The 19,525-nt window shown below is 33.9% G+C and overlaps 1 protein-coding gene across 7 annotated transcripts in view; it reads right to left on the bottom strand.

The window, feature by feature from the left end:
* LOC144971264 (tyrosine-protein kinase HTK16-like) overlaps nucleotides 1-19,525 on the bottom strand; it is a 34,905-nt gene that overhangs the window by 9,593 nt on the left and 5,787 nt on the right. For all 7 annotated transcript variants that reach the window (XM_078911872.1, XM_078911869.1, XM_078911867.1 and 4 more), the window contains 12 exons: nucleotides 16,413-16,556; nucleotides 15,489-15,560; nucleotides 14,118-14,233; nucleotides 10,269-10,409; nucleotides 8,967-9,072; nucleotides 8,226-8,293; nucleotides 6,597-6,734; nucleotides 5,980-6,109; nucleotides 5,652-5,732; nucleotides 4,549-4,661; nucleotides 2,755-2,812; nucleotides 1,946-2,034 (listed from right to left, as the gene is read on the bottom strand). In XM_078911872.1, the coding sequence (XP_078767998.1) occupies nucleotides 1,946-2,034; nucleotides 2,755-2,812; nucleotides 4,549-4,661; nucleotides 5,652-5,732; nucleotides 5,980-6,109; nucleotides 6,597-6,734; nucleotides 8,226-8,293; nucleotides 8,967-9,072; nucleotides 10,269-10,409; nucleotides 14,118-14,233; nucleotides 15,489-15,560; nucleotides 16,413-16,556 (1,256 nt within the window). The remainder of the gene's footprint in view (nucleotides 1-1,945; nucleotides 2,035-2,754; nucleotides 2,813-4,548; nucleotides 4,662-5,651; nucleotides 5,733-5,979; nucleotides 6,110-6,596; nucleotides 6,735-8,225; nucleotides 8,294-8,966; nucleotides 9,073-10,268; nucleotides 10,410-14,117; nucleotides 14,234-15,488; nucleotides 15,561-16,412; nucleotides 16,557-19,525) is intronic.

Raw genomic sequence — 19,525 nt, 5'->3', positions numbered from 1 at the left:
GCTCAGTGACTAGTGTGGCTGCTCGCTGATCTCTCTTTCTCAGCCAGGGGATGTTGTCGTATCAATCGGATCCAGAGTTTGGCTCCCTGACACTTGTGATATTTGTATTCTCTGTTTTCATCAAGCATTTCTCTATACCTTATACTTCTCATTTGACTCAAGAAGGATTGCTCTGAACATTTGAACTAGTTTCAGGAATTTAATTTTTTTTTAACCATTCAACACATTTTGTCAAGCCACCATATATATATGTGAACAAGGATAGATTGAAAAGTCTTGTATTTTAAAAACTATAATACATACAAAATTGACAATGGTATCAAACAAAAGATCTGAACAAGTGTGTATGAAAGGTGCCAGACAAAGCTAGAAAGAAAATTACAAGAAATGATAGCACATCTGACCAGTAATCAGTCTGAGGTCGATCCCCAGTCGAGGTCAACTGATTTTTTGGGATGTTTATTTTCATGTATTGTTCTTTCTTGCTTTGTCTGGCACCTTTCGTAAACCCTTGTTCAGATCTTTATCTTACATCAGTGCCTGCTCCTTAATTTGATATTATCAAAACAAAGCTTAGTTTATGTCTTTTCCGTTTATCATTTTAAATTTCAGCATAGTCACTGTTCCCATGAATACAAAAGCAGTCAACTATGCACCAGTTATTGCATCACGTCAAAGAGAAATTCACATGGCAAACTTCGACACCATTGAGTCATCGATGCCTGCACCTCCCTTTACCTCCTTGAGGTGTCTCTTAAGTCTTAAGAAAAGGAAATAGTTACTTGCTTGGAGCTAAATCAGTACTGTAAATGGGGTGTTCTACGACTTCAAGAAAACTTCCTCTTTCAATATAGCATGCGTTAGTGTGAGCATTCCCAGTATCTAATGACCACATACCATTCTATAACCCAGGATTTTTAAAACTATATCTTCTACTCTTCCCTATGAAATTCTAAGCCTTTGCAAAGTGGTTGATTGTTTTAACCGAGATTGACTTGGTTAAGTTTGTCTATTTGTTCTTGATTTGCTTCACTCCATGCAGTTTGTGGACAACCACTGCGAGCCTGCTTATTAATGTTGGTAGAGGCAGCATCAATTCCATTAAATCACTTAAGCTACCATTGAACTGTTCGAAAACCAACATACCAGTCACCATAAACATGTTTCAGCTGTTTACAGCCATTTATGAGTTCATATATCTTTTCAGTAAGGAACTCAGCCACCGCCTGTTGTTTATTGCATGATTTTTTGTGTGTGATATCTTCAACCGACATGTTGGAGTATGGGTTTTTTCAAATAAGATTGATCAGAATCAAGAAATAGCATCTTAACAAAATTTGGTGACCTAATACAAGAATAAATTACATCAAAACGTATGTATTGAACTCACTAGTGCAAACTTTACATCAAAATGTGTGTAAAGTTTACACTAGTGAGTTCAATACACTGGGAGATATTTTCAATAGGTATCAAGACTTTTCAGTCAAGCCTATTAAACCTTTCAAAGGGGGAATATTCATATATGAATCATATCAACAAAAATAAAACCAAATACATTTTAAAGAGTGAAAATGATTAAACATTTCATCATCTCTCATATCCTCTTAGATTACATTATAACAACATTAATACAGCCTATCCTCATTTTATCTTATGGACAGCTTTCTTGATAAATGTGTTTAAGGTTAAATAAATACAGTGGAATCCTGATAAAGCCAACACCCCTAGACCAGAGAGATCGGTTGACTTTAAGTAAGGTTGACTTTATCCATTATGAATGGAACACAGAACAGAAAATTTGCGACCAACTAGAAGTGCTGACTTTAAGAGTGTTGACTTATGCAGATTCTGCTGTACTTGGCAATTTATAAAAGAAGTGGCACCTCTGGTAACAAAAGACTGAACTCGAAATTTACCAAAGAAAAATCAAATAATTCACTTTTACCTTGTCTTTTCCAAACAGCCCCACCTTTTTCTTTTCGATAAGGACACCTTTCAGGACTGAGCCATATTCTCCCTCACCAAGTTTATTACCTGATAATGAAAAAGAATCGACCATTCTAATCATAGTTATGCCAAGCGTGCAAATAAAAAGCTAGATTTATTCCTTATGTATGATGTTTGATATAAAGTTATAATCTGTATGTTTCAAATTCCCTTTCATATGCAATTATGTAATCTAACATCGAAATGCTTACTTGCTGTTGACCAGTTCTAAATATCTACATGGTGCATCTTAGTCAATGTTGTAATTTGATGTTAAAGGAGAAGTTCAACAAAATTTACACAATCTTAACCCTTAATATTTAATAACTTGCACTTGATCAATGTTTGCTTTGAAGACAACATAACAGTGGTAATGCATTAACAATAATATTAGCATAAAAAGAAGGAAATATAATTCAAAGATAAAGATTGTTAGCATTTGAATTTTTTGGGGGTCATAGGATATGGTAAAAACAAAAAAAAGAGGACTGTCAAGTTCATATAGGAAGTATATCCTATAAGTAGCAATAGACAATGAAGTGTGATGTGAGCGTATTAATATAAAAAAAGCACTCAGGAGATGACTTGTACTTTATGAAATGGAAATTTGGTTCTCTATAGCCAACTGATGGAATAAAGGAATGTGGTGCAATGCAAAACAGAAATGCGCATATTTATTAAAATTCTAACTCACCGCAATGATATTCACTCAGGCAATGCAGTCCCTCATGGGACAACTAATAAAACAATTTATAACTGCATATTTACCTTTTCTTAAATTTTTCACTGGAATTTCCTTCAATGGATGAGAACCGTTTTGAGATTTCTGTGAAAAGTTAATATTAAGTATTAGAAAAAAAAATACATCATCTTATAAATCAACAGAACAGTTTACAAATCCCTTACCTCATTTTCATTTCTGCAATTTCTGTGCCATATCTTAACATTTTTTTCATCATAGCATGGACCAACAGAAAGGATCAAAAGGTTTGAAATGAACTGATACAGGCTGGGGTTGAAGAAATTGCAAATCAATCAAGACAAGAAAACTGTAATATTTTGGACACTTAAAAAGTCAAGACAGTTTAGAAAAGCATGTATTAGGAGCAAAAATAAACTCCATTTAAGATCCTTTGGTCCAATATGAAACATCCCAAATGCTCAGATCCAAAAATTCCTAACTGCTTACCATTCCAAAATCCCATCTAAAAAGTTTTGGTGATAGTTCTCTCAGCAAATTTGAACCACAATCCTGGAAGACCTCACTCCGACCTTAAGGCTCGTGATTGGTCTTCAGAGTTTTAAAAGATTATCTTATTCTTTTCATCAAAACATATCATGTGTAGATATTGTATACTTTTAATGTTTTATAATTTATCATAAAAATGTGTTGAGGCTTAGGAAAAGATACTATGTAAATTTACTGCCATCAACATCACCATAAAAGCCATTGGTGGAGGTAGTGATGATAACTGTGATTGTATCGATGATGATCATAATGATAAGAATGATGAATTTCGAAGATGAAAAAGAAACAAAAATTTATGGTTTCGAATCAATAATGAATAAAAAGTGAAAGTGAATTGGTCATACTATACAGAAATCCAACAGCAGAATTACCATTGGAATTAAAATTAAATATATATATATATATATATATAATTTACTCTGCTGAATCACAAATCTGTTAATTGCATACTCTGCTTATACGCTACATATTTTTTAAAAAAACGGAATTTCTGCTATATAATCACTCTGCTTAATCGCAAACCTTCTCCGCTTAATCGCTATGCCTTGATTCCATCTTGATTGGAGAAAAATATCGAAAAAATACACCAAAAAAGTAATGATTCAATCAATTCGTTACAATGGGTGGATGACTGATTCTGGTTCTTGAACCAGTCCCTTTTTGACCTTGGCATTAGGCCAGTTCCTAGAATGACATTAGACTTTCTCCAGGAATGAGAATCGCTGGGACCATAAGTGAGAGTGAGAGGGAAAGTGATATCCACCCCAAAGACGCAGACAGAGAGTGATGAGGAGAGAAATGTCAGGCTTGTCGTCAAGTGCGTTTACTCTGGTTATAGAGCTGCTCCTTTATTTTATTTATTTTTTTTTTATATATATATATATACATCCTATTTCCATTGTATTTTTATCTTATTGTGTAAATTATAACACGTCTGTACAAAAAATTTCCTTTTTGGGATGCAATAAAGTATTATTATTATTATTATTATATTATTATTATTATTATTAAGTCGGTGGGTAATGAGGAGTGGGAGTTGTGAGAGAGACAAACCAGGTGCAAGTATTTATTGTGTCATTTTTCTTTGTCGCCATGTCGTTTTTTGTTGTTGTCCAGTTTGTTTGTTTGATTTTGTTGTTTTTTTTTTTTAATATGTCTATGTGACGGCCTGAGGTAGAGTTAGAGGGGGAGAAAGAAGGAAGAGAGAAAGAGTGGAGGTGTCAGTGATTAGTTTTACTTTGAAGATGTAGCAGATTTGTTAGTATAGATATAAAAGATTACGGGCTCATTTGATTTGTGGAAATCATACTGACCACAGGTTCTTTCATCAGTGGTGACACAGTCGGTGGACTTTGATAAGAAGGGGAATTTCGCTCAGGCAACGGTGTTGGTCGCTCAGGCTTGGCTGGGGCAGGATAATCTTTTTCTGTGGATAAATGTGTCAGTCTCAGTCTCAGAATGAAAATGAATAAAACCTACTTAGCTATATACTTATATGTGTGTGTGTATGTATACTTATATGTGTGTGTGTGTGTATGTATTTGTGTGTGAATGTGTCTGTTGACAGAGGTAATGCGAGTGAGTGTGTATGTGTGTGTGTGGGAGAGACAGAGAGAGAGAGAGAGAGAGAGAGAGAGAAAGAGAGAGAAATTATAATGATAATAATAGCAATAATCTCTCTCTCTCTCTCTCTTTATTGCTATTATTATCATTATAATTTCTCTCTCTCTCTCTCTCTCTCTCTCTCTCTCTCTCTCTCTCTCTCTCTCTCTCTCATCTCTCTTCTCTTCTCTCTCTTCCCTCATTCATCATCATTATTATTATTATTATTATTATTATTATATTATTATTATTATTATTATTATTATTATTTATTATTATCATTCATCATTATTTATTATTAATAATATTATTAGTTTGTTTTTATTATTATTATTATTATTAATCATCATCATAATATCCATCATTATCATTACTATAATTTATTATCATAATAATGATGATAATGACAACCATATGGCATGATAAATAAATAAATGTCTCAGCTATCATGAATAATAATACGAAACATGACTGCAACATTTTAAAACCAACAATCACAAAACGCATACACAGATAGACATCTATACAAGGCAAATAAATAATTCCAAATCAAAATATAAAAATCTTATAAAACTAGACTTCCAACAGGCAAAGCATCTCATCTGAGAGGCTCAGTATTATTTTTAATCATTTAGATTACCATACACTAGGCAAACATAAATTGCTTGACCCTATTATTACCTTAATGCTCTTTTATGAATAAATTAATTGTTAGACGTCTTATATTATGGAGTATAAAGGTAAAGTTTCTACTAACCAGGAAACCCTTTCATATCAATCAAAATGTATTGAAATATCCAAAACAGGTACTTACTCTTTGGTGGTAACTCCCCGTGTTTTGTGCCTGAAGCCAATTTGAAATAAGTCTCCACGTTGAACGGGACTTTTTTCCTCTCTGTGAGAAGGGGGGGGGGGGGGAGGAAGAGAGAGAGAGAGAATCATTAGATTTTTTTTTTCCTACATCTGAAGAGTCAATAATAAAACCCTTGTTCAGATCTTTATCAGTCACAACAAAAAAAACGACCGTCTTCACTGTGATTACCATTATAATAATATACATAGCAGCATCCCCCCAGAGTTAGATGGCTTTCATGTAAGAGTTGTTACCATTACAAATTTAACAATATCTGTTAAAGATTTACCTTTGGAAATATAAGACATTAGTTTGACAGGTGTTCCTTCCTCAAAGTAGTGATAGTACTGAACCAGTTCACGCAGAGAGGGATGATAAGGGCCACTGTCTATATAGTGCACACGTCGACATCTATACATCTGACAAAAGAATTGAATAACATTGTTATAAATAAAGTTTTGCTTAATTGTAAAGAGTAAGCAAATATTAAGTCATTTTATAAAACAGGGTTATGGAAATCCCCATGTAAATCAATTGAAATCCAATGCTAAACACAAAGTTGAAAAATCAATGTTCTCGAGTCATTAGAATATTTTCTTTTTCCTTATTAAATGCTGTCTCAATTTTAATTTCAGAGGAAGCATGTGATGAAAGGAGAGACAAAACAGAAAGAAAATTGAATATGTGCTTAACAGTCTGTAAACTAAGGGCAAATCTATTCATATTATAACAATTTATTAAGTAAAAAAAAAATAAACCCACCAAAAAAAACTACAGACACACATTCTATATTTTCGATAGTGAAATACTAGTTTCCCCTTTAAGACAACTCTGGCATGTTTATTAAAACAAATCATAAAACGTTTTTAAGAATAAAATACATAGATCACGGCTACTTTTAATTACCTTTGATTTGATTTCATAGTTTAGAACCCCGTAGTTGTAACACAGACTAAGTACGTTCTCATTTTCAATGCTTTTGGATTTACGTATCAAAAAGAGTCCGTTTTCCGAGGAGTGTTCTTGGATAAGAGCTTCAGCATGCTGTGTATATATAAAAGTATTTATTAGTCATCATATCAAGCCTAGAGAAGATGTGAGAGTTCAGAAAAAAAAGGTTTCAGAGACACAAGGAGAGATGGACATTTCTGGAAATCATTATATTGTAATATATATTGTTACATCAAACTGGGTCAAACTAATATGCCCATTCAACCGAAAATCTTTTCTGCCGTCCAGTATTAGGCTTTATAACAACAAGCAATAATCATTTTATATAATTATTTCTCATTTTTACTTTTTTAAAATATAAATATTAATTTATTAATTTATTTGTTTTGCAATCTTTTCAATTTTCAATTTATAGTGACAGTTTTAACTATTTTACAGTGTTGATATTATTCATATTATAAAGCGCAGCTCTGGTTATAGAGCTGCTCCTTTTTTCTTTCTTTTTTTTTATAGAAACACCCTATTTCCATTGTATTTTTATCTTATTGTGCAAATTATAACACGTCTGTACAAAAAATTTCCTTTTTGGGATGCAATAAAGTATTATTATTATTATTATTATTATTATTATTAAATATTCAGGAAATTCTCTCTCAATGACTAATAAACGCATATCTTGACATGGTTGTAAAATCAAACAGAACCTTTAAACTGAAAGAGGCTAACATGACATTCATATCAAATAAAGAGGACACCATTACAGATATACAAAAAACATATATTGTAGTTTCATTTGGAAACGGATCAATTTGCAACTCAAATATAAATGATTCATAATGATAAAAATATTTATTTAAATATTGCCTTTCCGGTCACACAGCTCAAGGTATACAAATTAAATATTAGCAATGGATTACATTCTTCGTCCAAACATCTATAAAAAAAATAACATCCAGAAGTATAGGCAACTGAAGATGAAGTTGAATATAATATAAGTACATTCTAAAAGACAGTTCTTTAAGCACATCTTTTTTTTAATGTCGCCTCAAAAACTCCTCAGATCATAATGACATATTTGAACCGATGAGGCATTTCAGGCATCTGTGGAAGCAATATTAGATGTCCTACATGAATCATTTTATGAACCTTTCTTAGGGACTAAAAGGCTTAATTTCCCACTTGATCTCAAATTCTCCAACAGACCACACACTTAAACCATGTCATTTATATAACTTGGTGTTCAATTATAGATAAACTCGTATTTAAGGACTAGGAGAAGAATTTCATATACAATTCTTTCAGATACAGAAAGCCAATGCAGATATAAGAGCATTGGCACCTGAATATCCTCCTACAATAGAAACATCCTACCCTATTTTCCACTAAAATCAGAATCTGGCACAAAATTATCCAAATTCAACCAAACTTCATTTTTTTAAAATCTGTAATTAATTACAGCTTTAAACGTGGCAGTTTTATAGAGCCAAACTTAAGTATTACTCCATATGTGGTATGATGACAGTGACAGAAACGATTACAACTCAGCTATGGAAAAGAAGAGTTAGGAAATATATATTCATTTACCTGTCTGTCCAGATTTGAATGGAAAAAGTCTTCGTCTGTGACACAAGTGTTAGTGCTTTTGACATTCTCTATGATAAAAAAAAAAACAAAATGAAAAAAATAGGAAGGGTTCACTATGGTTCGGTAGCTTGGCAAAGACTTTTCAACCAGCTATTCCATTTCACATATAGAACTAAATTTAGGGTTGGCCAATACTTTGTAAACAACTTATAATATGGAGACAGCCCCACCTGCACTATGCTTGATTTTGCCTAATTAAAATGCAATGTATCCACTGATCAAATCTGATATCACTGATCAAATCTGATATGGTATAATGTCAGAAAGAATTAGACGAGAAAATTAAACGGGTGGTCAAAATAATGAGAATTGTAAAACTGTAGACTTTTGAAGTTAAAACCCAAATTGGGTTACAAGGTTATTTTATTCATCTCCAGTACCTAACTTTCGATGATTGCAAAATATATAAACCAGTGCATATTAAGATGATGTACAGAAGTTTTGGCAAAGCTGAATCAAATCAAAGCATTCAGAGAATACTTTGTGATCCATGATCCATCATAATCTAAGGAGGCTTGCTCACTCCTTAATCCCAATAAAAAGCTGATTAGTTTCAAAATTCAAACAATACAAATAATCTAACTTTCATAGCCTTTATCTTGAAGCTATGTATGGAATTGTATTTGTTTAATGGTCATTTCTAGGTTCTTATCTATAATCGAGTCATTTCAGATTTCTTACCTAAGATTTGTAGGCATCTGTTCCTCCTGTATCTCTCCGCTAATTCTATAGGTGTCTCATCATTCATAGCCCTTGGGAAGATTGGCGCTTTGGAATTCAATAATATCTGAAATATTTTTTTAATGCTTTTTCAAATTTTTTTTAAATGTATGTATCGATTCTAATTTAAAGAATCCTTCTCCCTCGTTACATACCCAAATATTCTAAACGTTTTTAGATTCAAAACATACTTTTATGAGGTAAATACATTTTTCTCTCCATTAATACAGTCTAAAAAAAAAAAGCAGGCTATAAAAATATGTTTCATAAAGAAAACAATACAAAAAAGAAATGAGTTTCAAAATGAGACAAAACCTTTAAGTTTTTATTTTTAATCTAAAATCTAAAATTTTAATCTAAAAATGATGTAGTGAGTAGATACAATTATTATGTCTTATTTAGAGCTGATGGAAGATAATATGGATGGCAACAAAATACATCAAAAATGTTTTTCAGATATAAGTAAGAGAAGCTGAAAAATCAATATTTTGCCGGAAATCATAATAACAGCTAATCCTATTCATTGACATATATATGATTCACCTTACAGATGCATTCCATAATACAATGATTACTATTTCATGAGGCATTAAATGGCATAATTTGTCTGCTTATAATCTTTTGAGCCATCAATGATCAAAATCGGTCTGATAATAAAGTCTGTAGGTGTGCGCAGATGAATCTGAGGAACAGGGCAGCCAGATGGCTATTCTCAACATCGAACAGGGTTGCCAATTCAGGAGTAAAAAATTACTGAACTTTTACGCAAATACATTGACCGACCTCTTTCTGAGCACCGAACTCCAGTAAAAGGGCATTGAATACTTACTTTTTTTTTTCGTTTAGCAGGTGATTGAAAAATATACTGAGGGTTTATAACATATTGAATTCAGCAAATACAGAAAATTTGCAACCTTTATCACATAACCGATCATGACACCCTAGGAGATTTTATAAATAATCATTTGAGTCAACCAGTGACATGATTACCTTTAATTAAAAATAAGTTTGCAAGCTATTTGTATATCAGTCTGTAAGAAAAATAGTTTTATAATATTTATATTTATATTATATTGAAAGTAGTCTGTGTTTGTTGGCAAAAATTTAACATGGGTTGTACGGAACAATTTTGACCCCCAACCCAGAATTTTAAAGAATAGATTCAATTTTTAACATCTAATTCACCCGAATACGATACCATTTTGAGGCAGTGGGTCAAAATTGCAATAATAAATGACATATAAATTGAAGTTATATGTTTACCTCGACACATTCCAAATGGCCATGCATAGCAGCCACATGTAATGGCACCCAGCCAGACGTTATATTTTTATCCAAAAGGCAAGAGGGATCATGGGAAATAATTAGGACACACATAGCCCCTCTGTTAGCAGCACAAGCTCTCTGAGAAGGGAAAACATAATATAATATATATGAATAGTAAACACTTGACAGTGAAACCAAAAATGATTAAAACAAATTTCTTAAAATATGTATGAAGAAAAAGTTTGACAATTTTTAAACCTATGTCATTATTAAGGATCTCACTATAATCTAAAAGTGTTAATCCTCGTACTGCCGATAAAACAAAAATGATTTCTTTCCATTGACTATTTAGCTTTTTCTTATGAGATTAACATGTTCTTGGTGTCATACAGTGAGATTTTCAAAGGGTGGCAAAATCTAACAATCTGTATTTCTGAAAATCAGAATTACACGAAAAAAATCTGTATCAAAACCAAAACGCATGATTTTCATCTCCAAAAAGTAGTTTAAAAATTGAATATAACAGCTTCAAAAGAGAACAAAATACCAAATACGAAACATTTCAGGCTCAAAACCCTTCTTCAACCGATAATAAAACAATACAATTTTTGTTTTTGTTATGGCTGCAGAAGGTTTTGACCCGAAACCTTCCTTTGTTGGTGTTTTGGTCTCTTTTGAAGCTTTTATAAATTTATATTCATTTTTGTTTCTTACTTTTCACAGTCCAGAGCTTCTAGCAGCTTTTTATCACTTTGATATTCAACCTTGTTTATGAGTTATCAATTAGCATCATTAAAAAGTATGTGATGAAGTCAATTTGGGTACATGTTTATTTAATTATAAGTAAAATAAAAATAACATATTTTACCAATCTTCCTTTTAAATTTTGGTTCAAAAGACCAAACCAGTAGCAAACCTTAATGGGTGCTATTAAGGACAAGTAGTCAAAACTCACATGTTCACTTTCTTCCCCTTTTCTTTTTTTTTTTTTTGAAAAAGTCCAAGCCAAGTTACTACGCAATGCAAATGTTTTATGTTAAAATTTATCATAAAAAATGTATGATCTTTCAATTAAAGATGTTTAACATAATAAAAAATGGCTCTGTATTCACCTTTTTAAAAATTTCTGGATAACCCACTTGTAATTAAAATAGCGTTCATATAATTCTTGTAAGTTCTGCTAGATTTGTTAAAAGCAAATGTCATTTCATTCACACTCAGTTCAGTGCAGATTCGTCATTTAAAACAAGATCTGTTCTTTTTGTTTTGTACGTTGGCCCTCTGTCTAAAATCATCAGAAGTTTTGGTCTGTCTTACCATCAATACGCTGATGATACGCAATTGTACTGCGTTTCCAATATGAGAAATTTACAAGAAGTATCAGCCAATAGTAAAAATTGTATCCAAAGTGTTAAGAAATGGATGAATGAGAACAGACTGAAACTGAATGATGATAAGACGGAGGTGCTGTATGTGGGGAACAGGAAGTGGAAAAGTGAAACAGATTTGAAGTTGGGGGATGCCTCTATTCAAATTGTTGACAAAGTGAAAAACCTTGGCACATTCTTAGACTCTGGACTGTCGATGGAGCATCAGGTTAATAATTTGGTTAGATCTCTCTTTTTCCAACTAAAAAAGATTGCTTCCATTAGACGGTTCATATCTGAGGATGTGACCAAGCACCTGGTTGTGTCCCTCGTACTATCGAAATTGGATTATTGTAATGCTCTGTTGTTTGGCGTTTCGCAATACAATCTGAAACGTCTTCAGATTGTCCAAAACAGCGCTGCCAGACTAGTATTTATGAAGCGTAGGTGCGACTCTGCCGGACCTCTACTTCATGACCTGCATTGGCTGCCTGTTGAGAAAAGAATTAAATTCAAAGCTTGTGTTTTAGTGTATCGTTGTCTTGAAGGTACTGCCCCTTCATACCTTTCAGAACTAATTGAAAGATATTCAAAACCCCGCCCCTTACGTTCGGCCAGTGATTCCACAAAACTAGTTGTTCCTCGAATTCGGAAAAATGCTGGAATGAGATCCTTTTCTCATTTCGGACCCTCTATTTGGAACGCCTTACCGCAGAGCATTCGTGAAAAAGAATGTTTGTCTATTTTTAAACGTTCGGTTAAAACATATTTGTTTCGATTTTAGTAGATGGTATGAGAAGCAAGATAGGTTTGGTTTGTGTTGTGTGTTGTGTTGTGTGTGTGTATGTGTGTGTGTGTGTGTGTGTGTGTGCTTGTGTGTGTGAATGAGTATGTTTCAGCCAAAGTAATTTGTAATTTAAGCGCTTAGAGTCTGGTGTCTCGGAGTTATAGCGCTATATAAGTTTTCAGCATTATTATTATTATTATTATCTATTCTAAGATCACTTCTTATTTTTAGTAATTTCGTCAAGACACTTGTCATTACAGATCATGAAAGGAAAAAAGAGAATTACTAACGTCTATTCTTTTCAAACACAATTTTTATTCTTTTATTACAAGATTTTGCTTTTGATACATGGGTATCAGAACTGAGATGAAAACGAATATACTTTTGAAATGCTATGCTGATGCCATTATCATTAGCTTGCAATGGTGTCATCTATTGTGCTGGAGAATGTGGCCTGCAATCTATGACTCGTGTTACCTTAGGTAAGTGCAACTTTAACCTCCATTTCATAAATTTGTCTAAACCTTTTTGTTTTATGTGGTCATTGAGGTTATTTTATGTTTAATAAGATGGGAGTTCAGTCCATTATATAGTGCAATTTTTTTAAAAACTGACACATTTATCTTTGAATTTATTACAAAAAGGTGTGAATGCAGTGTCTAAGGTCTTGTTCTTAATTACATGAAAATTAATTCTTCCACAATCCTTCATATGGTATTGGGAGATAAAATCATTAAAAAATATGTAAAATCATTATTTTGACAGATGGCCATTAAAAATTCACAGTGGCATGGCGATTTAAAATGAGACTCCACCTGACAAATGTGATGTGAGACTGTATTTGGAGTGCTTGTAAAGCAGATGATGAAATGATTTATAAAAAAGCTGCAGTGTATAAGAATGGAGCTAGATTGAATTCTCATCAACAAAAATTAAATTGTTCTAGACAAATTTGGGGTCCTAAAACCACTAAATGCACCTTTTGCTTTTTATCACTCATGTTCAATAAAAGTGTCGAAGCTGTCTCAAAGTACTTCTTTATAAGTATGCCAAACCATTCCTCAGTCAATCAAAAACTTCAGATGCTGTTAGAATTTTAAGTCAGAGAGTCAAAGGAAAAATCTGCTTTTTATTTGTTGTAATCTGTAATTACAGCTTGAAGAATTAAATGCCGCAAATATGAAGTAAAAGTTAAGAGCTAATTTTTCCAAAAAGTTGAGAATATATCAAGGTTTAGTTAAAAGATGAAGAATTCCGGTCACATGGAGGATTTTTCAGGACTATGGATGAAACCAAGGGCGGAAACTCAAACTTTTGCAATAAATTCCAACATTGTATGACTAACTACAAATTCCATTAGAATAGTGATAAGTTGAAATTTTATACCTCCTTAGTGGTCAAGAGCTTGTGAATAAAATATTCTTGTTAGGTGAATGCAAATAATGTAAGTTTAAACCATAAATCTATTAGAGAGATTATATATGAAACACAAGCACCTCACATCAGGTAAAAAATCTTGGCCTGGAACTGCTAAGCTTGAGCAGAATGATGAGCAAGGTCATGACAAAAATCAAAATGACCAGATTACATAAGACATAGAATATAAAAGTTATCAACAAGGATACACTGGTATAAAATATCCAGAAGTAGAAGAGTATGAAGTATTTCAGCAAATTTTAGTCAAATACTTACATGAAGGGGTGTATATCCATCACGGTCTTTGATTCGAATATTAGCACCTTTGTGGATGAGATGGGAGACTGCTTTATCCAAACCCAGGACAGCAGCTTCGTGTAAGGCTGTGGAACCTGAGAAAGGAAATGAAATGAAGTGTATAATATTAAAAGAGTACCATGTTCTTCCTTATTCCTTTTCAAGTTTATCATAGAACTATAATAATCATTATTTTTATCTATTTGTATCAAAACAATATAGCAAAACATATGTCTCAAAACACAATTTCAATTATTTTACAACATTCTTGCTTTAAGATACAGTCGACTCCGCTTAATCACACACCGTCGGGAGTTAAAGTTTGTGTGTCGATTAATCTGAGAAACTAAAAATAACATCTCAGCACCAGCTTTCATGCGCCATTAATGTAGGACCTGCTCCTCAGAGCTTTATACCGGCTTGGGACCATCATGTTCAATATATGGCCTCATTAGAAATTTGTTTTTTTGTTTTGTTTTCTTATTTTTTGGGTTTTTTGTTGTTGTTTTTGTGGGTTTTTGTTTTTTCCTTTTCTTTTTCATGTTTCATCAACAACAAAATGTGACTTTATTTATTGTAAAAATAGCAATTGTGAGATGTTGATTGCTCTCTATTATTTGCAAGCTGTTTATAAACCCTTGACTCCAATCTCGCCAATGTTGGTAGATCATTTGTCAAGCATTCATCTTTGATAAAGTGCCGTAGTTTGTCCAGCATGTCAATGTTTTCGGTGTTTGTCAGCAGTGGTGTGTCACACTCTGATGACTCATCCCCATCTTCATTTTTCAGGAGTTGTGTTTTTGTGTGACTGAACGGAGTCCAGTAGCTCCTGAGATATAAGTTCAACGTTCATGGTTATATTGTTGTCCATTGTAACGTAAAGATCATAAATTATTTGTTTATTTTTTTAATATCTTTTTTTCCAATCAAGATGTAGCGATAAAGGAGAAGGTGTGCAAATAAGAGGAGCGATTATGTAGAAAAAAATCTGTTTTTCGGGAATGTGTAACATATAAGCGGAGTGAGCAATTACCCGATGTGTGATTAAGCAGAGTGAACTGTATTCATATTTATGATTTATGACTTTCTTCATATAATCGAATCTTGCAATCTAGTTCAACGTGTTGAATCACCAACACAGGAGGCTGGCTACATACTTGATCTAGGCATTCCCCATTCAGATGACAATTTAATACACAATGTTCATGTTGAAAATAATCACATCTCAGATCATGACAGTGTAATATTTTATCTAAACACTACAAAACCACAATTCCAACGCAAGTGTTCACACTTATAACATCTCAGTTCCAACCTTATAATGAATCACTTGCATCAATTTTTACTTACCTTCATCATTTTTGGCATCAATGTCAGGACAAAGAGGGTGGTCTAAGATTCTCACAATGATATCTTGTTGTTCTATAAATAAAATAGAAATGGTTGATTTCAAAGTGTAGAATAATTTATTTCAACCAAAGCAATATGGACGCTAAATACCTGCGTAGTTAAAGTGCCAAATTCAATGTGAAAAAAGTTTGGAGTTTTAATTTTAATATCTATTCAGGTTATTAATGCCACAATACAACACCATTGCACATATCTTATTAAAACTGAAACTTTAAGAATTTTGACATAAGATGCATACAAAAAGATATTAATATAATGGAGATCCAACTTAAAAGTTTTTCATCAAAATTAACCAACAGTAGAAGCGACTAAGATCTTGAAACATTATGACATGAGGGTCATTGGAAAATTAACTTAGAAATTGACTCGAGTCGTATGCTCATTATAATTGCTATGCACTAAAGTCAGGGCATAACACCGGAGACAGGGAGCATTGTCTGGCTAGTAATGAGTGCCTCCCTGCCACCCTAGGTATGTCCTTCCTTTGGTGATAAACATTAATATTATTTTTATTATTATTATTTAATCATCACCATCATCACTACTATTATTATTATCGTCGTCATCATCATCAACATGATCATCACCCCCACCACACCACCCCACAATCATCATCATCACCATGATTATTATTATTATTATTATTATTATTATTATTATTATTATTATAAGTGAGAAAATATAAAAACAATAAAGCTGAAACAGAGAATTTACAAATCTGACCAAAAAAAAAATTATCTTCCTGTTTCTGAACACAAAATAGAGCTTTTGTTTAGTTCCTGGAACGATCTATAGAAAATGTGTTTATAATTGTAATGACTAATAATAATAATCATCATATTATAACCAAAAAAAATAACTCACTCTCTATAACAGCTCTATGTAGAATATTTGTAGGTCCATTTCTACGTGCATGGGCAGGTGGAACTCTACCTTTGCAAAGCTTTGTTAATCGAGTAGGAAGCATGTCTGCATCTTCTGAATAATGGTTAATCAGTTCCTCAAGACCTAGCCAAAAATTAAAACAATCAAAATATTACCTTCCAGCCTAAGCAGAACTGCCAAAGGCAACAAACAAATATCTGTATCTAGTTTTTAAAAATCTGAATTTTTTATTTTCTTAAAATCTCTGTATTTACCCAAAATATCGTACTGTGTAAGAGCTAATAGGCTTAAAAACCCTTTAAATGCCCTTTGTAACTTAAATGCATCGATTCAATTTTTTCAATTTACATAACCAATTTTCATTGTTAATTTTGGTACACATTGTTATTTCAAATTATCAAATATCTAACACACAAAAAGAATTTATCAAAGTCAAGAATAGCAGTACAATTTCCCCCGCCATCATTCATTTGTCATGACAACTTTTTACATTTAAGATTTTTAATTATAGTCTGTTTCAAAATACATGATCCCACATTTCTATATGTTTATCTCAAACCGACTTATGTATAATTACGAATCTTTGCATTCCATCTTAGTTTTAGATTTTACTAGACCTAATCATCATCATATCTTGTCGCACCAGTGAGTCAGCCAGTCCCGGGCAGTCTGGTTGCATTCCCTCAGGTCAGCATTGGTGCAGTGAGGTCCCAGTGAGCATTCGGACAGGATGTGGTCCATGGTCTGTCTGGGGTGACCGCATGGGCATTCAGTGCCCGGTGAGATTTTCCATTTAAAGAGGTTGGTGGCGGTGTTTCCCACCTTTGCTCTAGCTCTGTTCAACGCCACCCAGTCTTTTCTCTTGAGGTCTGTGCCTGCTGGGAGCTTTTCTGTTGGGGGCTGGAGGGCATCGTTTGCTGTCTTGTCCCATTCTACCCATTTGTCCAGGCGGAAGAATGCTGAGTGATCTGGGTGAAGGCTCTCTACTGTGAGGAAGCTATTCCTTGATTTGAGCCTGCTTTTGGGACAATTGTGGTTATGAAGGGGGTGTCTCTGGTCCATTTCCTGTTTGTATTTTTGTATTTGGGCATGAGTTTCCCTCCGGATGTGTGGTGGGGCTATTCCTGCTGCACGGTAGACCAGTGGTAATGGTGTTGCTCTCAGCTGGCCCGTTACGATCCGGCAGGCGTTGTTGAGCTCGGGGTCTAGCTTGGAGGCATGGCACGATCGGGCCCATACAGCTGAGCAGTACTCCGCAGTTGAGTAGCTGAGGGCCAATGCTGTGGTCCTTAGAGTTTTAGGGTCAGTTCCCCAGTTCATGTTTGCCAGCTTTCCAAGGAGGGCATTACGCGTGGACACTTTTGCCTTGGTCTTCCTCACGTGTTCTCTGAAGGACAGAGTCCGATCAAGCGTCACTCCGAGGTACACTGGGTGGTAGTTGTACTCTAATGTCTGGCCATTCCACTTGATGTTAAGTTTTGTGTGGGCTTGGTGGTTGTTGAGGTGAAATGCACACACTTGTGTTTTCCCTGGGTTGGCGTTCAGCGAGTTTTTAGTGTAGTACTTTGTGAGGGTGTCTAGGGCATTTGTCAGTCTGCTCTCGATTGGTTGGAAGGACGCATCCTGTGTTGCGAGGCATAGGTCATCAGCATATATGAATCGGCGGATATTTGGGAACTCAGGCTGATCATTTGTATATATGTTGAAAAGTGTTGGAGCCAGCACTGATCCTTGGGGAAGACCATTCTTCTGGGTGCGCCACCTGCTCTTCCGGCCATCCATTTCAACAAAGAAGCGCCTGTTTTCGAGAAGTGACTGGATGATATTTACAATTTTCTTATTCTTTATCATTTTAGCCACTTTGAGGAGTAGGATCTTGTGATTCACTGTGTCATAGGCTGCAGTGAGGTCGACGAAGACTGTGCCAGTGACCTGTTTTGTCTCAAACCCATCTTCTATGAATTGTGTAAGGTTAAGAAGTTGACCACATGTTGACCGTCCTGGTCGGAATCCAGCCTGGTCTGGAGACAGTTGTTCGTCTAGACTGGGTGACATGCGGGACATAACCATTCGCTCAAATAGCTTGTATGTGATGCACAGGAGGGAGATCGGGCGATAGCTTTTCTTGGATTTTGGATCTTTCCCCGGTTTCAGTAGGGCGACTACTCTTGCTTTCCTCCATGCACTTGGCAGCCTGTTTGTCCTTGCGCATACATTGAAGAGGTCCAATAGCCAGGATAGCGTTCTCGGGCCAAAGTGTTGAATCATCTCAGTTGTGATTCACAACTAGACCTAATGAAACCTGAAGATGAATAATGTATCTTTTATGGTCGTCATACAAACGATAATTCCTTTGATGATTTACGGTGTTTTCATTTTGACCACCAAGAGCATTAGAATTTTACAGTAACACACATATAAAACGTTATGAGGCTCATTTAGTGTCACGGAGTGAACAATTGTGAACATACAGTGGATTCTCGACCCCTCCACCTCAATTTCAACACAAAACAAACCAACATGCACCATTCCCATCCTGTCTTACTCACACAATACTGTGAGTAATTTTTAGTAAAAGAGAAAAAGGGTGGAATGCGAATTTAATCTGTACAACAAGCGGCATTGCACTTTTTTTTTATTGTGTTGAATATCTCTCATTACAGTAAATCTATTATTTTATGATCCAATGAGCAAAATATAATATGTAGGGTCCAGTGCAATCTAAGATATCATATCAGATTACAGCAAAATTTATCAGACTGTTTCAAAGATATAAGCCAAAGAAAATGATCATGAATTTTGAAACGGACTATATATAGACAATGCAAATGATATCCAAAGTCATGGAACATTATAATATATCTTGGTCAAATATTATAATAGTAAGCTCCCTATCAACGGCATTCTTAAAACAATTAATGGAATTAGTTTGTCCCAAATTGCTACAGTCCTTTGAATTAAGGTATTTTTCCTTATTGACGAATTACATCTTTCAATAAACATCTTCAACTAATCTCCCCTGGTATTTGTAAAACACGAATAATTGATCCATTATTATTCATCACCAATTATCAATTCAATTAGATTGATGC

This window comes from Berghia stephanieae, chromosome 4 (assembly GCF_034508935.2).
Source record: "Berghia stephanieae isolate SIO BIC M18660-M18661 chromosome 4, UCSD_Bste_1.3, whole genome shotgun sequence".
Lineage (NCBI taxonomy): Eukaryota > Metazoa > Mollusca > Gastropoda > Nudibranchia > Aeolidiidae > Berghia > Berghia stephanieae.
Note: the sequence above shows the minus strand (reverse complement) of the source record. Positions and strands in the feature narration are given on the sequence as shown.